Genomic DNA, 20,946 nt, shown 5'->3' with positions numbered 1-20,946 from the left:
GTATGAACGGAGATCAATGAAAAAATAGTAAAACTTCAAATACATTTTTAAAAATCACTTTAAAATGACCTGAAATTACAATAAATTAAGAATTTTAAACAAAAATTGAATTTTTTGAAAAAATTAAAGTATTTTACAGGGCTAAAAATAAACTTACCTTTTTAAAATGATAAATCAGTGAAATTAAAAAAAAACTTTTTTCAACTCTTATCCTGGTAAAAGCAAGCCTTACGCCTGCTTTTACCAGGCTTAAGAATTGTAAGGGTTTTCTGCGGGCAGAGGGTCTCCAAAAAGCAAAACTATCCGCCCGCAGAGGCCCTGCTCCAGGGCAGCCGGAGGATGTGTCAAGACCATTCCTGACAGATGGGAAATGCCAGTTTTCAGCACATGCGCTGTGCATGCCTGAAACCGGCATTTCCGATGTCCCTACGGGTGGGTACACAGCACGTATCCACCCGTAGGGATCCGAATATCTGGGCCAATATTCTTTTCCATTGAAGTCAGGGGTGTAACACGGGCTGCCGATTCACTATTACCCATTTTGCACTACCGCCCAAGATCAACTTGTGAAGTATATCATCCTGACCCTGCCTTCCCCCAGTTAATTCAGAATACCATAGCCCATGGTCTGGCATGAAGCCCTGCGCCTCTACCTTGCCGGTCCAGGTTAAGCTCTACTGACTCCCTGTTCTTCAATGTCAAGTCCCCATCTTCAATTCCCTCTGGTCACATCTCACCCTATTTAAGCAATCTTTTTCAGCCATAAGTCCCAATGCCCACCCTCCACTCCAACTTGAAACAGCGGAAAGATTTTTCCATCTTCAGTTTGATGCAGTCTCCAAATGGAAAGATTTTGCTCGCCCAAATAAAATCTAAACTCTGTTTTACCTGGTGTCATCTGAAAGGTTGCTCTGTTGTGCTTCAGTGGCTTCAAGCTTTAAACATTCCAATTCTTTAGAAAGATTTTCACAGTTGAGCTTGAATGCATCATTTTCTTTTTGCAATCGGTCAGCCTTTGTAGGGAAGGGAGAAAAAAAAACCCACACTTTTGTAAAGTTACCTTCCAAATGAAAAAATACTATATATTTATATGACCCAAATTTATTGAATAGATTGCTAAAGTCTGCATAGTAAGGGCCTTGGTGAGACCACACCTTGAGTATTGTGTGCAGTTTTGGTCGCCTTACCTGAGGAAGGACGTTCTTGCCATGGAAGGAGTGCAGCGAAGATTCACCAGGCTGATACCTGGGATGGCAGGAATGACGTATGAGGAGAGATTGGGCTTATAATACTGAATACAATACTGGAAAGTGTGAGGTTATGTACTTTGGCAGGAAAAATCGTAGAGCAAGTTATTATCTTAATGGCAAGAAACTGGAAAGTACTGAAGTACAAAGGGATCTGGGGGTCCTGGTGCACAAAACTCAAAAGGTTAGTATGCAGGTGCAGCAAGTGATTAAGAAGGCCAATGGAATGTTGGCTTTCATTGCTAGGGGGATAGAATATAAAAATAGGGAGGTATTGCTTCAGTTGTACAAGGTATTGGTGAGACCGCACCTGGAATACTGCGTACAGTTTTGGTGTCCATACTTAAGAAAGGACATACTTGCTCTCGAGTCAGTACAAAGAAGGTTCACTCGGTTAATCCCGGGGATGAGGGGGTGGTCATATGAGGAGAGGTTGAGTAGATTGGGACTCTACTCATTGGAGTTCAGAAGAATGAGAGGCGATCTTATTGAAACATATAAGATTGTGAAGGGGTTGGATCGGGTGGATGCGGGGAGAATGTTCCCGATGATGGGTGAAACTAGAACTAGGGGGCATAGTCTTAGAATAAGGGGCTGCTCTTTCAAAACTGAGATGAGGAGGAACTACTTCACTCAGAGAGTGGTAGGTCCATGGAATATGCTGCCCCAAAAAGCTGTAGAAGCTACATCATTACAGAAATTTAAAACAGAAATAGACAGTTTCCTAGAAGTAAAGGGAATTAAGGGTTACGGAGAGCAGGCAGGAATTTGGACATGAGTCTAGGTTCGGATCGGTCATGGCCCTGTGGGTAGCGGAGCGGGCCCAGGGGCCGTGTAGCCTGATCCTGCTCCTATTTCGTGTGTCTAATTCTGTTAGATTCAGGAGATGGTTCTGTGATAGTGGATGGGCGGTTAGGATCAGATCAGCCATGATCTTATTGAATGGCGGAGCAGGCTCGAGGGGCCGATTGGCCTACTCCTGCTCCTATTTCTTATGTTCTTATGCTCACTGGAGTTTAGAAGATTGAGGGGGGATCTCCCCGAAACCTATAAAATTCTGTCAGGCCTGGACAGACTAGATGCAGGAAGGATGTTTCTGATGGTCGGGGAGTCCAGAACCAGGGATCATAGTCTAAGGATAAGGGGTAAGCCATTTAGGACTGAAATGAGGAGGAATTTCTTCACCCAGAGAGTGGTGAACCTGTGGAATTCTCTGCCACAGAGGGCGGTGGAGGCCAGTTCATTAAATATATTCAAGAAAGAGTTGGATATATTTCTTAAGGCTAAAGGGATCAAGGGATATGGGGAGAAGGCAGGGACCGGGTACTGAATTTGGATGATCAGCCATGATCTCATTGAATGGTGGAGCAGGCTCGAAGGGCCTACTCCTGCTCCTATGTATCTATGTGAGAGAGGAAAAAGCCCCCAAAATCAGAGACTCGTTCAACGGGGAGATTGGAAAATCAGGCATGGAGACCAGACCAGCACACCCAATTTTCCAGCCATCAATAGAAGAGAGACTACGCAGCCGGAGGAGAGTCTGGCAACATCGAAGCTAAAGAACACAGCAAATGCGAAGAAATCCTAAAGAGAAACGAAGTAGATGAAACACTGAGGTTGCCACAATAAAAATAGAAAATGCTAGAAATACTCAGGTCTGGCAGCATCTGGAGAGAGAGAGAGAGAGAGAGAGAGAGAGAGAGAGAGAGAAACAGAGTTAACGTTTCAGGTCGATGACCCTGATGAGCTGAGTATTTCCAGCATTTTGTTTTTATTTTAGATTTCCAGCATCCGCAGTATTTTGTTTCTGTAAAATAATTGAAATGATTGCAACCAGCATCTGCATTAAACATTTACAGACTAGTTGTAATAGAATTGGAAGAATAGTTACCTTCACTGTACCCAAACATGCATCAGCCTGACATTCTGAATAAAGCATTTCCATTTTCCACACAAACCACTTACAGCCTCTTTGACATGTGTTATGCTTACAATTAAATGTGTTTGCATTTTAATTCTAGCATTGTAGGTTCAATGGCACAGCAGCACTCTTCCAGCTTCAGTACAGCAGCTAGGGTTTACAAAGTTGCCCAGAATTCGATCATTGAAAGTGCATTTACTTACCGACACAAATCCAACCTATTCAACTGCGAGACTTGCGTCAGTCAGAGATGCAACATTGGTGCACCAGGAAGACGCACCATTTCAACCAAGGTCAGTGCAATGTGGATACAAAATGGGACTGCCAATTTAATGGCAGTGGGGAGTCCATGTGTTTTGGACTAGCACCTAAGGGAGAACTGGATTGAGACCATTCAAAAAATTGAGATTGAAAGATAAAGATTAAGTGACCAAGAAAGATGGAGAGCAAGACAAGACAGCATGGGGGAAGAGAGCAAGCTTGATTGATTACACCCTCGCTCTGTGGCTTGCTTTCAAACCCAGTATCTCAAGGTAAAGAACACTGTTCTAACCCACTACGCCATTCTAATTAAACATCACTCATGACAGCGGAAATAGTGAATGCCTATGTCCAATGAGCGGTGCATCAGCAACAAGGGGGCGTAAACAAAGAATCAGTACAAGCAGCATAAAAAGGGGGAGGTTACAAGTTGTTCATGTAACAGATTAGGACATAGAATGCTTTGTCAGAAATAGCTGTTAAATCTAAAATAATCAACATTTAAGGGGGATATTAATAAACACAAAGGAAAAAAATTAAATGGGGTTATGGTCAATAGCTAGCATTGATATACAATGTATCAAATAGTGGTCTTTCTGTATTGAAATGTCCATGATTCGATAAATTAAGACTTACAAAGAAATAGTATTAATAGTTTTTTCCTTTCATCTTTATAAGGAGTAAACGCTTCTGGGTGATCTATGTGCAAACTACTCAACATCTGATCACAAACATATGTTACAGAATTAGCAAGTGGTAATGAACTAACAATTATGTGACATACTAAAATTTGGAAAACATATTTTTGTCACTTTGTATATCTGAGTTACTTACTTCCTCCTTATACTGATCTCGCTCAGACTTGCAGCTGTCTAATTGTCGGAACATACTGTCCAGCTGCAGAACTAGCTCGTCTTCCTCTGTTTTTACCAGAGGATCATTCTCTTTCATATTACAAGTGAAACATTCAAGCTTTAGATTCTCCAATGTCTGGCACTGTTGCTTTAACCTTTCCATTTCCTTTAGTGCCAGTTCATATTGGGTTGCCTTTTCCTCATTGGTAAGTTGGCAGAAATCCTTCACGTTCTCTGCCTTGTCCCCAATAATAAAGTCAGACTGCGTCCACTGATGGCAGATCTCTTTTTTGACATGACTCTCATTTTTTTCAATTAGCTTTTTTGGTAACTTTTCTAGTTCTTTTTCTAACAGTTCACTTTTTGCCTTGTACCTGTCTCTCTCTTCAGTTATGGATTTCAGCAAATCTTTCTGGATGTTTACTTGTTCACTGCTTTCCTTGATATCTGCCAAACATTGGAGAGAGTCATCACGGGGCTGCTGATTTTGTTCTTTCTGCTCACTGGTGCTACTGGAGAAGCTCCGTTCTTCAGATTCAGAGCCCTCTTCCTTGACGGGAATGGCCGACTTCTCAGTTTGTGTACCTGCAGTTTTTTCTTCACACTTGTCGAGCAACAGAACGACGTCATCATCATCATCGCAATGGCCAGTCACAAAGCCAGTTGTATCGGTACTCTCTCTGTGCTCACGTTTTACTTTCGACAAGTCAAAAGTTACTGTGAGCACTGGCGTGCTTTTTTCATCAAGAAGGATTACATCGTCATCAAATATTGTGTCATTAACAGTTTCACCATGCAGAGAGTTAAGAGTCTTTCCTTCATCTAATTTTGGTCGTTTTGGATTTGGACATGCATCCTCATAGTCAGGAGTTCGTTTAGTACTAAGGAAGCAAAATAGTAACTTTAATGTACGCAGCAATTGCAGGACTGTGTTACTCAATTAATGAGGCACGGCAGAAAGATGGTCTTGTTCATTTATATCCACCATCCAATATTTGTAGGATATAAACAATTCATGCACAAATGCAAATAAAATCTCAATTATATTCCTTTTTAAAAACTTACCGTTAAGTCCAACTTTAAATATAGAGGCCACAATCTTACTTTGTCTGATCTTCTCAAATTGCAAGTTATTTTGGGGGATAGGGGGAAGGGGGGGGAAAGAGAGAAGGGGAGGGAGCGGGCGGCGAAGGGAGGGAGCGGCGAGGGGAAGGGGGAACGGGAGGGAGCGGCCGGGGGGGGGGGGGGGGGGAAAGAGAGGGAAGTAGGGGAGGGAGGGAGCGGGCGGCCGGGGGGGGGGGAAACAGGAGGGAGCGGCGGGGGGAGGAAGAAGGCGGTTGGGGGGGGGGGGGGGGGGGGGAAAGAAAGGGAGAAACATAGAAGATAGGAGCAGGAGTAGGCCATTCGGCCCCTCGAGCCTGCTCTGCCATTTAATGAGATCGTGGCTGATCATCCGAACTCAGTACCCTGTCCCTCCTTTCTCCCCATATCCCTTGATCCCTTTAACCGTAAGAAATATATCTAACTCCTTCTTGAATATATTTAATGAATTGGCCTCAACTGCTTCTGTGGTAGAGAATTCCACAGGTTCACCACTCTCTGGTGAAGAAATTCCTCCTCATCTTTGTCCTAAATGGCTTATCCTTAGACTGTGACCCCTGGTTCTGGACTCCCCTGCCATCGGGAACATCCTTGCTGCATCTAGTCTGTCCAGTCCTGTTAGAATTTTATAAGTTTCAATGAGATCCCCTCTCAATCTTCTAAACTACAGGTAATCTTTCTAACTGCCCTTTATCACACCTCAGCAGAGAGATAATCACAGCAATCAAAGGTGTGAATGGTGTCCAAACAGGTCAGTCAGGAAAACATTACATCAAAGAACAATGAGGTGGGGTCACAAGGGGTCAAATGTTGCAGATGCTGGGGTCTGTATGAAAAACAGAAAAAAAACAACAAACTTTGCTGGAAATCACAGCAGGTCCGGCCGCATCTGTGCAGAGAGAACAAGCCAACGACGACTCGAGTCTGGATGACTCTACGTCAGGTGGGGTTACATGTAGCGCGACATGAACCCAAGATCCCAGTTGAGGCCGTCCTCATGAGTGCGGAACTTGGCTATCAGTTTCTGCTCGACGATTTTGTGTTGTCGTGTGTCTCGAAGGCCGCCTTGGAGAATGCTTACCCGAAGATCGGAGGCTGAATGTCCTTGACTGCTGAAGTGTTCCCCGACTGGGAGGGAACACTCCTGCCTGGCGATTGTTGTGCGGTGTCCGTTCATCCGTTGTCTACATGTAACCCCACCTGATGTAGAGTCATCCAGACTCGAGTCGTCGTTAGCTTGTTCTCTCTGCACAGATGTGGCCGGACCTGCTGTGATTTCCAGCAAAGTTTTTTGTTTTTTTTCCTGTTTTTCCATACAGACCCCAGCATCTGCAACATTTGACCCCTTGTGACCCCACCTCATTGTTCTTTGATGTAATGTTTTCCTGACTGACCTGTTTGGATACCATTCACACCTTTGATTGCTGTGATTATCTCTCTGCTGAGGTGTGATAAAGGGCAGTTAGAAAGATTACCTGTAATCATCTGGCAGTTTTCTCTGACTATATATGCTGTGCCTGTATGCTTCTCTTCACTTCACCTGACGAAGGAGCAGCGCTCCGAAAGCTTGTGATTTCAAATAAAGCTGTTGGACTATAACCTGGTATTGTGTGACTTCCTACATTTATTTACTTCATCATTCACTCTTTCTTCCTGTATCTTTAAAATGTCATTAGTTGAGATAGACGATTGGTCCCATCGTTCACCAAGGTCCCAGATGCCCTGTTGATCTCGCTGCTCCATTATCAATTTGCACTTCAAGCAATTTGTGGCACAAAAATAATTGGAGCTGAAGGGTGAGGAAAAAAATCCAACGTTCGGCACTCACCGCTCCAGCAAATTCTGGGCCATTATATGCCCCATGTGGATTTTTCGAATGGCAAATGAATGAATGCAGAATTCTAGAACGTATAGATCTGGTTTGTCAAAATAGTGAGGTTTCTAGTGCATAAGTTTCCATAGCAATGTTCAAAAGAGTTAAGCAGGGCTAAGGCCAGAGAGATCCCATTAAAACCAGTGTTTGGGTTCCACTGTACAATTGTGAAGTGTACGATAATTAAATGAACATCCAAAATGTTACTAACCTTTGACCATTAGATGATATTTGTGGAGATGACAACGATTTGACTTCCACAATTTGAAGATTACTCACAGGAGAGGTTGGAGCAATAGATAAAACGGTTTCCAGGCTGGGTGACATGTTCAATGTCATATCCCCATTGACCTCCCACTTAGTGAGGTTCTGGGTACTTGAAGTTACTTCTGTGGTTTTGCGAGAATCTTGCTGCCCTGGCAATATAGCCTGAAAGTTCTGTAATAGAAAGTCATTTTACTTTGTATTCTCATTAAAACTATGAACCAAGTATTTAGCCCCAGAACATAATTTACTTGGCCCCTGGAATTAATAGTGGCACACATTAAAAAATTCTCCCCAACAATTTCTGTGGTGAACTATACAAGAGGCAGGAGCAAGAATCAGGAGAATGCCAAATCATAAGTTCCCTTAATCCATTCGACAATGAAGTCTTTACTGGTGCCTAGTCCTTGGGATCCAAAGTCCTGCTTCACAGCTATGCAAAAGTGAAAGTCGTTAAGGAGATGTGACTGGATCCCATGGAAACAAGTGCTGAGAAACAGAATACGCCTCCTACTGATGCTCTCTCAGAGCTACCTCTGAAAATGGAGCATTAAAACTGCTCTTCAACAGAAAGCCTGCTGGCCTCAGGAAAGTCAGTGAATCCTGTATATCCAGTCATTTCAAATAGAGCTAGTGCAATGCTGGAGTCTCCTGAAGTGGATATTGGAGTCAAAGTCTTAAAGGCCAGTACAGGTGCTAGTATAATCATCAATACAAAGTCTGTCGTATGCGGTGAAGGACCTGTTACAGCAGAATCATTCAGAAAGTTTGACAGAAGATTCCTTAAACAATGCCTTGTTCTTGCATTTGAGGAAGATGTTGATGGGAGGTTTACCAGCTGCAGCTAGTTCCTCCTGTTGCACATGGGTATGGAGCTGGAACCAGCTGCAGCTGACTCAGCTCATTACAGATGACTGAAAAAGATGTGGTAATCTGTGCATTAGTTGAAGACTAGTGGCACAATGACAGCTGAGCTGGTGAAGACAGCATGCAACTCAACGCACACCAGAAGACCAGAGATTTGATTCCCAGTCTGTGCGAAGTCAGCTGATCCAAGCCAGGATGGCAGTTAAGGTACTACAATTTGCCTCAGTGACTGAGGGGGAATTAGCCAGAGTCCCCACTCCTCATTGCTATTCAGTAGACTTCTGCTGGGAAGTGACACATGGCTGTTGGGTGATGACAGGATTCCTTTTGATTGCAATGCTCCTCCTAGATGAATGGCGCACGAACACTCAAATGTCTAGGTTCATACATGAAGAATGAGTATTTGGGAGAGGTACCAGAGTTGCCCATGCAGCTGTAATCAGGCAAGAATTAGTACCTTATTGCATGTTAAGTATTCAATAACCGTACCTTTGCCTGTAGTCTCTGCTGCAATATTGCCTGTTCCTTCCGAAGAGCATCATGTTCCCGAGTATACTTCTGGATGATGTTTTGCAGGTCTACATTTTGCTGTGAATCAAACAGGAAAAGAGTCACCTCACTTTAGGTCTCCTCTCTATCTCCAGCCCCAGTTTATTTTAGTTCCTTCCCATTCATAGCTGCTCATATCTTTTTTCCTTTAGTTGGGTGAACAGTTCCATCATTTTCAACACCATCAATAATATTAAGAAATAGTACAAGAAACTCTCAATTTACCGGCACCTAAATAACCGGAAATCTCTGTTAACCGGCAAAATTCAGGAGTAGGTTCAGGTAAGTTTTACTTCATATTAGTGGCCATTCCTGGATCTGTGGCCATGTAACCGGGGTTCCTGCACCTGTTGCTATGCAACAGGGACACCTGGATCTGTGGCCGGGGTTCCTGCACCTGTTGCTATGCAACAGGGATGCCTGGATCTGTGGCCGTGTACAGGGTTCTCGTACCTTTTACTTTACCTCTGTAATCCGGACTTTGATAAACCGGCACCACGCCGGTCCTGTATAAAAGAGAGTTTCCTGCAAATATGCATTTTGATGAAGAAAAACACATATCCCCAGTAAATATTACCAAAATTAGTAAGTTCAAGCCTTGACTGTAAAATAACAATTCTGTGGTTTTAGGACTACTTATGCGGCATCTAAAACACTTTGGACTGGAGTTTCCGTTGCGTTGGTTTTCTCAGCGCAATTCGCCCAAAATTGGCAAACCAGCGCAAAAGTTCCAGGAATTTCAAGCGTAAATTATATCCAGCACAAATCAAGTTTGGTTTAAAGATCATCAGCAAGCCAGCTCCGCCCACAAAACTGGCCCCGCCCCTAGATCACATTAATCAGCATGGCGAGTTTCCGCTAACTGCGCCTGTTTCTAGGCCTTCGAGGGGACTCTTAAAATTAATTTTATTTTTTAGGCACAAGGGTACCAACAGGCACCGATTAAATTTGAATTTTTTTTTAGTTTACCAAGAAACTGACTACTGTACACCAATGAAACTAGTAAATGGTTCTGTATAGTTTTTTTTAGTCATTTTCAGTTATTTAAAATCAAATTACTCACAGGTGGTGGACTAGACACTAAAAATGCTTAATCTTTTGTGGTAAACCCATTTTCAGCTGTATTAATAAAACTGCACCAGGTTACCACTCTTAAATACATCAAGGAATTTTTTTAATGCAAGAAGAAACAATTACGTTCTAAAGCGCTGCCCCGATTGCGCTGGTTCGTGGAAGATTTTATGTTCGACAATATGCAAATGAGTTTCCGCGTAAATTTTTAGCAAAAAATCAATTCTGAAAACAAGTGCAATTTTGAGTGCAAATTGCCGCCAGATTGCCGACTGCGCCCAAAGCAGAAACTACCCCTTTATTCTAAAAGCTAGTCATATAAATAATGGCCATTGCTCTGGTAATATTTTGTTGAGATATATTTCGAAGTATTCAGGCAGAATATCCCAAAACTTCCTGCCCTTGCAAAAATGTTACCCGTCGTTGCTTTCTCTCCTCCCGAAGTTCTTGTTCTTTATGCTTAAGCTGTTCCTCCAAGTATTTCTGCTGAGAACAGAAAGATCAGAATTCAGTGTTGAACAGAAGACAACGATTTTTGTGCTTTACAAAGTTCAAATTGTGGCACTACTACACAATAATGATTAAAGCTAAAAAAAAACATTAAAAGAACGTCCATTCCAGATTTCTTCTGCAATCACTTTCAATGGGACTAACAGCCCTACGGGAGTCAAGTTTGCACCCATGGTTCCCCACTCATCTTGCGAAGGGACATTTCAAGCAGAGGCCAGATATTTTCCACAAGGAGGAAGGAAAGGAATAATCAATAGTCAAACAACTCTTCTATACATACATTCAATGGGGGGGGGGGGGGGGGGGGGAGGAGAAAGTAGAAATTGGAAAACCTCAGACACTTGAAAGAGGTTACAACTAACAATTTTACATTCAATCTTTAACAGTAGTTTGGACAAACTTAGATTAAAAGTTGACCTATGTATGATTTGGTGCCACAAGAAGAAGTTATTTTACCTGCTTGTCTTGATCCATAAATTGCTGCCGATTCTTTGCACGATTTCTTTGTTCTCTGGAATAACCCGTAAGTAGGTTATATTAGTTCAAAAGAATGTCTACAGACATTTGCCGATAGCTATAAAACTGACCTATCAACTGGAAACTACATCTTCTTTGTAACATTTGCAAGAATTTTGCAATTTAAAAAATCACTGTAGTTCCTAGAAGCCAGCTGTTGTGACAAAACAGCTACAAAGTTATATACTCAGCTGATTTAGTATTTTCAGTGGATTTTACCAGGGAAATTAGTTATTTTGAAACTGAAATTAACTTTTTCCCCAGTCCAATTTCCTCCCCTCACCTGTCCTAACTAATTTATATTACAATAGGATTCACATGTGTTTGCTGCTCTGATACCTCACCCAAATGGCCATTCTTCATGTGCCTGCCTGGATAACGAGCTTGTGTAGGCTAATCAACCATGGGAGTCATCACACGAAATTCAATCTTGTCCATACACACGTACTTCCAGCAGAGGTAACTAGATAGCAATCAGGAATCACAGAAGTTAGAAATTTAGCACAGAAAGAGGTTATTTGGCCCATTGTGTCTGCTGGCACCCTCACTGAAGCCATCTACTCTAATCCCATTTACAGTTCTTTCCCCATAGCCCTTCAATATTTTTCTTCAAGTGCTTAACTGCATCTTAACATTTGTGTTCATTCTAGTATCCCTTTATAGAAAAAATGTCTAATCTCCCCTTTATGCTCCCAATACGGATCATAAAATCACAGAATTATACACAGAAGAGGGCCAGTCAGCTAGAGCAATCTAAAATTAATACCGCTTTTCTGCTCTCTCCATAGCTTTATAATCAACCTGTGCTTCAAATATTTATCCAATTTTCTCTTAAAAATTGCAATGGTCTCAGCCTCAACCATTCCCTGTGCCAAAGCATTCCATGCTGAATCAATCCGGTGTGTGAGGAACTTTCTCCTATTATCTTCACTCTGGCCATTTTAAATTGATGATCCCTGGTGACTACCTTCACAATCCTCATTCCCTTTTCACCATATTAAAACCCTTCATAATTTTCAAAATTTTTTAAATGTCCTCAGCCTTCTCTGTTCCAGTGGAAATAGTCCAAGAATCTCAAGTCTCTCCTCATTATAGTTTTGCAGCTTAAATTTATGCCCCATCATTACCAATTCACCAACTAGCAGAATACAAATACGGACAGTTTTTCCTTTCCCTGACTGGGAGCTACTACCCCCACTGGGTATGTGATTTGTGTGCCCAGTAATTTATATTTTATGATCCCGAATCACCCACTTTACTTACGATACAAGTAGAAACATGGGAGCACAATCAGAAACACCACTGAAATCACTTATGCACAGCATGAGGAAGGAGAAAATGATACTTTTACACTTTCAGCTGTTCTAATTTACCCGGCTGAACTCATGTTTGAAATACTTAATTTATTTACAAGTTTTTTAAAAATGCATTACAGTAGCAAAGGTAAACATGTACAGGACCTTATGGTTCATAACGTGCTTCAGGTCTTAAACCGGTTTGATAAATGAGAGAAACTTACTGTTTTTTATATGTTTTCTCATAACTGGGAGTAATTTCAACAGCTTCGTCAGGTTCTTCTGGGACACTGCAGCTCCTAATGAAGAAAACAAATATTTAATCAAAAACAAGTTGAATATGGGTAAAGGCAGAAAATACCAGTAATGAACAGAATCTGAAAGAGAACAATGTTAACATTTTGTGGGATCCTTCACGATAAAGGGTTCCACTTGAAGTGTTGACCTAGCTTTTGCTTTCAGATGCTGCCTGTTCTACATTTCCAGCATTCGATTTCTAGGTCAGATTTCTAGCATTTGTCGTTTTCACTTTCATCTGTACTACAGGAAACTTTCTGGTATCCGGCACTGACGGGACCAAGCTGATACCGTACCATCAAAACTGCCGTAGAAACCAGTGCTAACGTTAAAACATACGGAGCTTTTGAGCTCCGTGTGAATCAACAAACCCTGTTGCTTAGCAACAGCTTCAAAACAGTCGGCTGCAGCTTAAAAGCGTCTCTGTAGCTAAGCAACAGCTTCAGCTAGACCTTGCAGAGCCTGACTGGGGGAAAAAAAAGCAACGAGAAGTTAAAAAAAAAAAAAAAAACTTTTCGGAAACGGCTCCTGAATTTTGCCGGTAGATAGAGCCTTCTGGACATTTAACCTCCGGTTAAACAAAAGTTTCCTGTACTTGAAGAATAAAGACTTCAATGCAATGTTCAATATTCGTTGAGTATATTCAAGGCTGAGAGATAGATTTTTGAAATCAAGGGATATGGGTATCAGGCAGGAAAGTGGAGTTGAGGTAGAAGATCAGCCATGATCTTATTGAATGGTGGAGCAAGTTCGACGGGCTACATAGTCTACACCTGTTCCTAATTCTTTTGCTTGTGTTCATAGAAGGTGGCAACAGTTTTTCCATTCAGAAACTACAGCACAGTTCTAAACATTTAAATTGCAGCACTTTGTGCATTCTAAGACAACTCACCTACATTTATCCACTTGTACCAAACACAACAGAATATTAAAAAACTACAAAGATTACACAAACATTTTGTTTTCTTTAGAACACTGTTGATGACCACCCCTCAAACAATACAGTAGTTCAGGATTTAAAAGTCCTATATCAACACAATTTGAAATAAGGGCAATCATTATAGCAAGTGATGTTATTTGGAAGATGACTCCGCTGCACCAGACAAGCTCTCCGACATAAAACAGACCCTCCCCAAGTTGGCCATTTTTCTTCAAAATGCTAGTTTCCCGATGATGGGAGGCAGAAAGTGTTGTGTATGTACCTTTAAGGGAATAACTGGTCTCAGACTGCAGTACCGGCAGTGACCACCCCTGTATAAAAGGCCCTAGCAGGCTTCTGTAGTTTCAGTTTCCAGGTTGTCTCCATTCAGTAAAGACTTGTTATAATCAACTCCTGCAGTCCGTGTCTCAATTATACACGGACATAATAGAAAGGTGGTGCTGTAGTTGTGCGGAGGAGCCTTCTGCAGATAACAAGATCTACTCTAGCAAGTAATTTGATGTTGTCCTATGAACCAGGTCCTCCGCTCACATATATATATGGTAAGCAAACAGTGCAGGAACAAAAAACGTAAATTACCTGAAGGTGCCTTCAAGGTTCATGGGGGGAAATGACGTAAAATGGAGTTTTAGTTTGAATGGTGATGACAAAATGGAGTTCAGCTGTTGAACTGAAAGCTGGAAAAAGGCTTCAGTTTTCCCAGCTTTCAGTTAACTCAAGCCAAGTTAACCATCACCCAGGCTTTTGGCCATGGAGGTTGTCGGATAATTTGACCATAAAACCTTCTAAGCTAAAGGCCGTAAACTAATTAAATCCATAAAACCTCGAAATTAATTGCACCAGGAAGATCTGTGTTTATACTACAGATATTTCTTACCAGTATGAAACCTCATTATTCCTATCTCAGGCCTTGGGTGAAACATGATATCACCTCTTCCCATTTTGTTTATAAAAAAACCTCTCCAGAAATTCAAGTTGGGGGGGGGGGGGGGTGGAGGCGGGAAGAGAAGAGAACAGGGTTCATAAAAATCAGAGTCTGTCTTGCTGTGGGAAAAAGCCACACCACCAGTGACTCAAATGACAGCTACAGGACTTGATCAGGTTTGATTGGCCCGGGGGGTGGGGTCCTGCACCAATATTCCCTGTAAGCTGCAGAGTGCTCCAGGGATCCTGCGCAGCCAGCTTTTCAATACAAAAACCACACGTGCAGTATTTTGAATGGGCCGCGCAGGGCAAAACAAAACTAGAGGGAATATTGGTCTGCACCCCTAATATCAATCAGTGTCACACAATCGGTAGTCAGCAGTAGTAGACAGTTTACAGTAATCTTTTTCTAGAGAGCAAATTGTCGCTCCCTTTGTCTATGTAGAGGTATCAACCTGTTAGTTCACTTGGGTTCTCTTTGCTCATATACTCAACTTTAACTTGTACTATTTATTGATTACGAATCACAAGTACAATGTACTGGAACAAGGAGTAAAATACCAAGTTAGCTTGTGAGGCTGTACTAACCAGTTGCAGGCAGAGAAAATTGTCACATAACTTTATAAGTGCTCAAGATCATAAGACGACGAGAGCAAAGCCAGCTCAGATATCGCCATTCGTGTGCAAGGTGGGTTCAATCGGAACTGAAGATCCAAGTGGGATGAATAACTCCGCTGCTGAAAGGATGCTCATCGACTCAACACTTCAAAAGCTAATGCTGGCATCCCTGGGAGTCCTAAAAGGAGATCGACTCAGCCACGTCGCTCATAAAGGCGAGGATGTGTAAGCTCATGTAGACTTGAGCTATTCAATATAGATTGGCTATTCAAAGCTGTTCACTTGTCAGCTGTCTAAAGAACTACTCAAAGTAATCTCACCAATTTATATCCTCAGACTCTGGTTATTGCTGGATAACTCAAATTACATTTATGCATGTTTCTTAAGCATTTGCATACCCAACTTTAACTGGTGATTTGTAATCAATAAATAGGGTTTAGTGAATGACTTGTGGTCAGGCTTCTACCTTGATGATTTGGCAAGAAATAGTGAATTCACTAACTCAGCACTTTGAGGGTAACCTCAGGAGGGTTAGTAAATTTAATTCATGTTGATCCGAACTGGGTTAAATGTAAGACAGCAACGTACATGAGGAATGAACAGAAATGAGAGAGAATAAATCTCCTTTATCCTGGCACATCTAGCAAATGTGAGATTGGAGGACCATGTAGACCTCTTCAGATGGAAAGGCATGGGTAGATGTAATGGAGGACTGTAGCCCGCCACCCCACACCACCCCCCACAGTCAGGTGACCTTTGAGATAGATACAGAAGGTATAATGTTCCAAGTGGTAATTAGTTTAAAAATCGACTTACCAAGTTTTCACTTTGAATAAGGATGTGGTATTTTTGTGTCCTTATATGAAACAGAGAAGCAGTTACTGCTTGCTATGATTAAATGTAAACATCCATGGACATCAAGACAGTGAAATTCACACTTCTGGGCAAGGTTTGAGAAGGACAGAAATTCTAAGCAAGTAACTCAGTTATAGGAAGTAATAATGGGCTTAATAGGTAGATGCATTAACTGGAAAAGGGCTGCACTGATGTCTGAAGCTAGTAAGAGACAGAAAGTAACCTAAAACCTACAGGCCTTTAATACCCAAGCTTCGTATTGCCTAATCACTACTTCTAGTTTTACCCAGTGTTCTCGCCTAGTCTTTTTAACCTTCATGATGTGGTGCACGATGAGGCTTGCCCCTCACTTAAGACAAAAAAATGGAATACAAAGTAGCTCGAACATGAAGCTAACAATGGATAGGTGGTAATACTTGCCCATTCTTCTTACCTGAACTGGGGATCTGGATTCATGCTACAGAACCACTTATCAGGCAGCGTATCTGGATCGGTCCCAACTCGAAGCTTTCGCCATTTCAAACAGCCATCACACTGAGCCCAAACCTGATCAGGAACTTTCCTGCAAAAACGATTAAAGTTGAAATATGTACAGTCTACAGTGTGGAAAAAAATGTAAACTTATGAATTCAAAGATGACAAAAAACTGCAAAACAAAAAATATAATTGTGTTCAGCTTTATTTACCAGCTCTTGTGGGGTTGACTCCGAGTCAGAAATATACTGACGGGTGACAACTCAAGGGTGCTGGAAAGTAAGCACGATGCTTACAAGTAGTACATGATTGGAGACATTAAAAGACAGTTCAGTGGATACATTTATTGTTGATGTTTGCAATCTTGTTTAAACCCTTATTTTGGCCATTAGAAAGTTCAGTTACTGAGAAAATAACAGCAGATGAAAATTTTTCAGAAAGCATTTTGAGGGGAAAGATACTTAGTAATCAAAGCCTCTAATTTAATGGTGGCGCGCACCGACGCAGCGGCTTTGCTTCTCCCAGTCATGGGAGCTTGCAAGATCACATTTCGTTGTTCATGTACTTGTGCAATGACAATAAAGTTTTATTATTATTGTATAGTGACCAGAGCCAGTTGAGTTTTTCAATTTTAAATGTTGACATAAGAATTTATAAATGGAAAAAAGTTGATATGAAAGTGACACAAAAAGTGTGACAAAAGGAAGCAAGCTTTTTCAGACAATAATTTTGTTTTTAATTCGTTTATGGGATGTGGCCATTGCTGGCAAAGCCAGTATTTATTGCCCATCCCTAATTGCCCTCGAGAAGATGGTGGTGAGCCGCCTTCTTGAACTGCTGCAGTCCGTGTGGTGAGGGTACTCCCACAGTTCATAAATGTAAGACTTTTAATAAAATAGATAGACTTCTGCAGTCTTCAGATTCCAGAAACAAGTCAGAAGTCTGCAGCTTGCATCATCCAGCACAGAAGCATGGTCAGGCAGCTTTATAGAATCATACAGAAGGAGGCCATTCAGTCCATAAAGCCTGTGCCAGCTCTTTGAAAGAGCTGTGCAATTTAGTCCCACACCCCAGCTTTTTCCCATAACCAATGTTCACTATTTGTTTGTCCTGAGCGGGCCACAAACTCCTTTGAGCACGACATTTTTGTCAGTGAGCATATTTTAAAACAAAACTTTTATAATGACAGTAACAACCACTTAAAAGCATATATACAGTAATGCAATATTGCCACCCCACCGTCTCAAATCATGAGACAATCAGGCAAGGTTCTGTACAAGTTTAACATAACGTCGCTGCTTTTGAATTCTATTCCTCTAGAAATGAGCCCCAGTGCTTTATGTGCACTTATGGCTTTTTTAACCTGCATTGCTACTTTTAATGATTTGTGAATCTATACCCCTAGATCCCTTACCTCTTCCCCATCTAGACTCTTATTTTCAAGGAGTAGGTCGCCTCCTTATTCCTCCTACCAAAATGCACCACCTCACACTTATCTAAATTGAAATTCATTTGTCATTTACATGCCCATTCTGCAAGTTTATGGCAGAATTAATTAAAAGCTTTTAGTTCATGTACAAACTATATTTAATAAAAAATTACTCGTCAGGAATGACTGGGATATAAAAAAACTGCATAATAATGCATTAACACTTCAGAAACGTCACTCAGTTACACGGTTATGCATCGACAAACAATCCAAAAGCCCACGGTGAGCTGAAAGAGGCATATCTATTCGTGCAATTTGTATTAATTTTAATGTTTTCAACGTATTAACCCATCCCTCATGTCACTATAGCAGTGGCTGCACAAGCAGCAGGAGCACCAGCTTTCCTATGGTGCTGATGTGCTGTACGTCCACATAAGTAATTAGATTAATCACAGTACAACCAACAAATATAAAGTGTAGTTCTTTAATTCACAGTATTAAAAAGAATTGAACAAAAACAGATATCTGTATTTCCAACTTCAATCACTTCCATTAATGTTGTCTTCTTGAACCAGCACACCCTCCATGTAACATGTCAGAAATGCAACACTTATTCACAAGTGCAGAAAAACACATACAAATTTGCATCACCAAATTAAAAACAAAAAGCAGGAAAAGCTGTGATTTAACAAAAATAAACAAACATTCATCTTTCTTCCTGAACAGGAGAACTAATCAGACCGACTTGGAAATGTTTACTAATATGTTGATGTAAAGATGTTAATTTACAAATTTCACTTCTAATGTTTTTCTCTCAAACATTCTCCACAATATTAATCCCTGCTCTTATCATGGAGTGTTGAATTATTTTAGGTACTTCCCAATTAAATAGTGGGAAACAAACTTCATTGTACTCTCAATTTTTAATCTCCTATTTCAAACATTTATACCAAATCAAAATTGTACATTATCAGTTTAATCGAAGTATTTTCTGTGTCTTTCTCAATAAACAAATAGCAGTTTCTTCTAAAGTAGCTTCCTGCAATTTTTATACATCATTACATAACTTGTGTTTCTATTAACACTCCATTAAACATTTGAGGAAATCTATATTTACATTATTCCTGGGACTTGTTAGGACTATAGAACGACAGACAAAATAAAATGGTTTATGTTTTTCCCCTTTTTTGGTTCTCTTCCTAAATGTCTTAATGATATTTTTTAAAAGTATGTAACTCCTACAAATCTTCCCCGCCCTCCCCCTCAACAGCATGGTTGCATGTTTGTGTAAAGCTAATCACTTCAGTCGATCATTCAAAGTCAAATATTGAGAAATTTCAATTTTAAAATGTTTTAAGCATTTCAGAACCTCTTTAAAAGCATTTGGACTTCAAGACCTGGTTGAAACTTGTTTAGATGAGAGGGAAATTAATGCTTGTTTCTGTTTCTTCCAAAATCATAATCAAAACTTAGGGTGGAAAGAAGTGTTTTTAACAATCATTTTTTGTGAAAAGTTCATTAAAAATCTTTAAATTCCCTCAAGTCTCGTTGCAGCTTTGACAGAAGTTGCTCTAAGTTCCTCTTTCCCGCTTCAACGCCGTCGTTAAACATACAACAAAAAATAAACTGAACTAATTCCAAACGGAGCTCAAATAAGAAAGTGAATAAAGTGGTTAAAGGAGGAAGGAAAATAAATAGGCCCAACTGATCACAAACCAACAGTTCTGCAGTTGTGGATCTTGTAGTCGGCTGTCAGATTAGGTGACTCTTCTTCTGGCTCACAAAATGCATGAAGCTGCAACAGTTGTATAGAATTGGCTCTCTATCAGTAGCCAGCTTTGCATCAGTTCCCAGGCCAGCTATGTGATGCACAGGCCTGCTGGTGCTTTGAACTAGATTGACCTGGATCAATATGGTGCTGGAATGCTCTGCACATGCACTGAACCTCTGCATTTTGAATAGGCCTCAAACTGGTTTGTAGGATAGTAGCATCTAATGCCAATATAAATTAGGAAGAGCAGCATGCGTCATTTTATTAAATCAGATCTGCCCGTGAAGTCGTGGCTCAGATTGAAATTCACTACTGTACTAGGAAAATAGCAAGCAAATTTTAATTCTTCACTATTACAGAAACTCAACTTGAAAAGAAAAAGCCTCTTGAACACATATCAATTCAGATTTGCAACCATCCAAATTTTTGAGATGGAAAGAACAGAAAAAGATTTCCCGAAACAACAATGAATTGTAAGCATGTTACAAAATGGTTAGCAACCAGCATTGGCATTGAATCACCCCATTACATGGAGCCACGTTAGGCAAGCTGCTTGCATGACCAAAATGTTTTTCCAAAAGTAATACAAACACTTACTGCGAATCTTCTACTGGAACAATACTCTGTGGGTCTTCTTGATGTCTTTTATTCTTTTTCTCATTCCAGTAATCATTCAGTTTCTGTCCTAGTGCTTGAATCGTCAGTCTTTAATTTAGAGGGGAAAAAAATATATATATATAAAAAGGTCTATTCCAAGAAATGAAATATTTGCTTGAATCCAGTTTGGATGTAGACTTTGTTGATATAAGATGCCATTGAAAAAAATGTTTCACTGCCAATTACAGGACATGTTTTAGTAGCTCCCTCAACATAGATCAAACTTGCAAAGTAAAAATAAAAACCAATGTTATAGTGTATGGATTTGTGCAAGTAATTTCCCACAAACTCAGCCATGGGAGATAACAGAAGGAGGTACAAAGCAGACTGCATGTCATTGCAAGCTAGTCTTAGAGACAAGCTCAACTGTACCTAGGAATAGTACACGGCTGCTTTGAAGGCCATTAAAAACAACTTTCAAAAAAGGGGGAAAAGCTGCAAAAAGATTGGCATTCTCTTCCTTCCCTAAGCACCAACTGCGCTCAATGTAACCCTACTTTCAGCTTCTCCAGTAATTAGCATCATTCTGCAATAGTCTTGCCAGGAGATGTAATACTACAGTACTGGTGCCAGTGTTTCCTCTCAAAGTGCCCCATCTAGTACTTGGATGTGCACTTGAACTGCCGTAACCTACAGGGCTACGGACCAAGAG

At 40.8% G+C, this 20,946-nt stretch overlaps 1 protein-coding gene across 5 annotated transcripts in view; it reads right to left on the bottom strand.

Moving 5' to 3' along the window:
* The window catches only part of LOC147107808 (MORC family CW-type zinc finger protein 3-like), a 51,791-nt gene that overhangs the window by 10,568 nt on the left and 20,277 nt on the right, over positions 1–20,946 (bottom strand). For 4 of the 5 annotated variants that reach the window (XR_015080888.1, XM_086007134.1, XM_086007136.1 and 1 more), the window contains 9 exons: positions 20,235–20,342; positions 16,397–16,525; positions 12,554–12,628; positions 10,975–11,029; positions 10,426–10,494; positions 8,878–8,976; positions 7,469–7,695; positions 4,264–5,164; positions 889–1,013 (listed from right to left, as the gene is read on the bottom strand). Coding sequence is in view for 4 of the 5 variants with exons in the window: in XM_086007134.1 (XP_085863260.1) it covers positions 889–1,013; positions 4,264–5,164; positions 7,469–7,695; positions 8,878–8,976; positions 10,426–10,494; positions 10,975–11,029; positions 12,554–12,628; positions 16,397–16,525; positions 20,235–20,342 (1,788 nt within the window). In the remaining variant the exon portion in view is untranslated. The remainder of the gene's footprint in view (positions 1–888; positions 1,014–4,263; positions 5,165–7,468; positions 7,696–8,877; positions 8,977–10,425; positions 10,495–10,974; positions 11,030–12,553; positions 12,629–16,396; positions 16,526–20,234; positions 20,343–20,946) is intronic. The other variant, XM_086007135.1, reaches the window with a different exon arrangement.

Source organism: Somniosus microcephalus, chromosome 14, assembly GCF_052327205.1.
Source record: "Somniosus microcephalus isolate GS21.2 chromosome 14, FLI_Smic_1.0, whole genome shotgun sequence".
NCBI lineage: Eukaryota > Metazoa > Chordata > Chondrichthyes > Squaliformes > Somniosidae > Somniosus > Somniosus microcephalus.
This window is presented reverse-complemented; position numbering and strand designations above follow the sequence as displayed.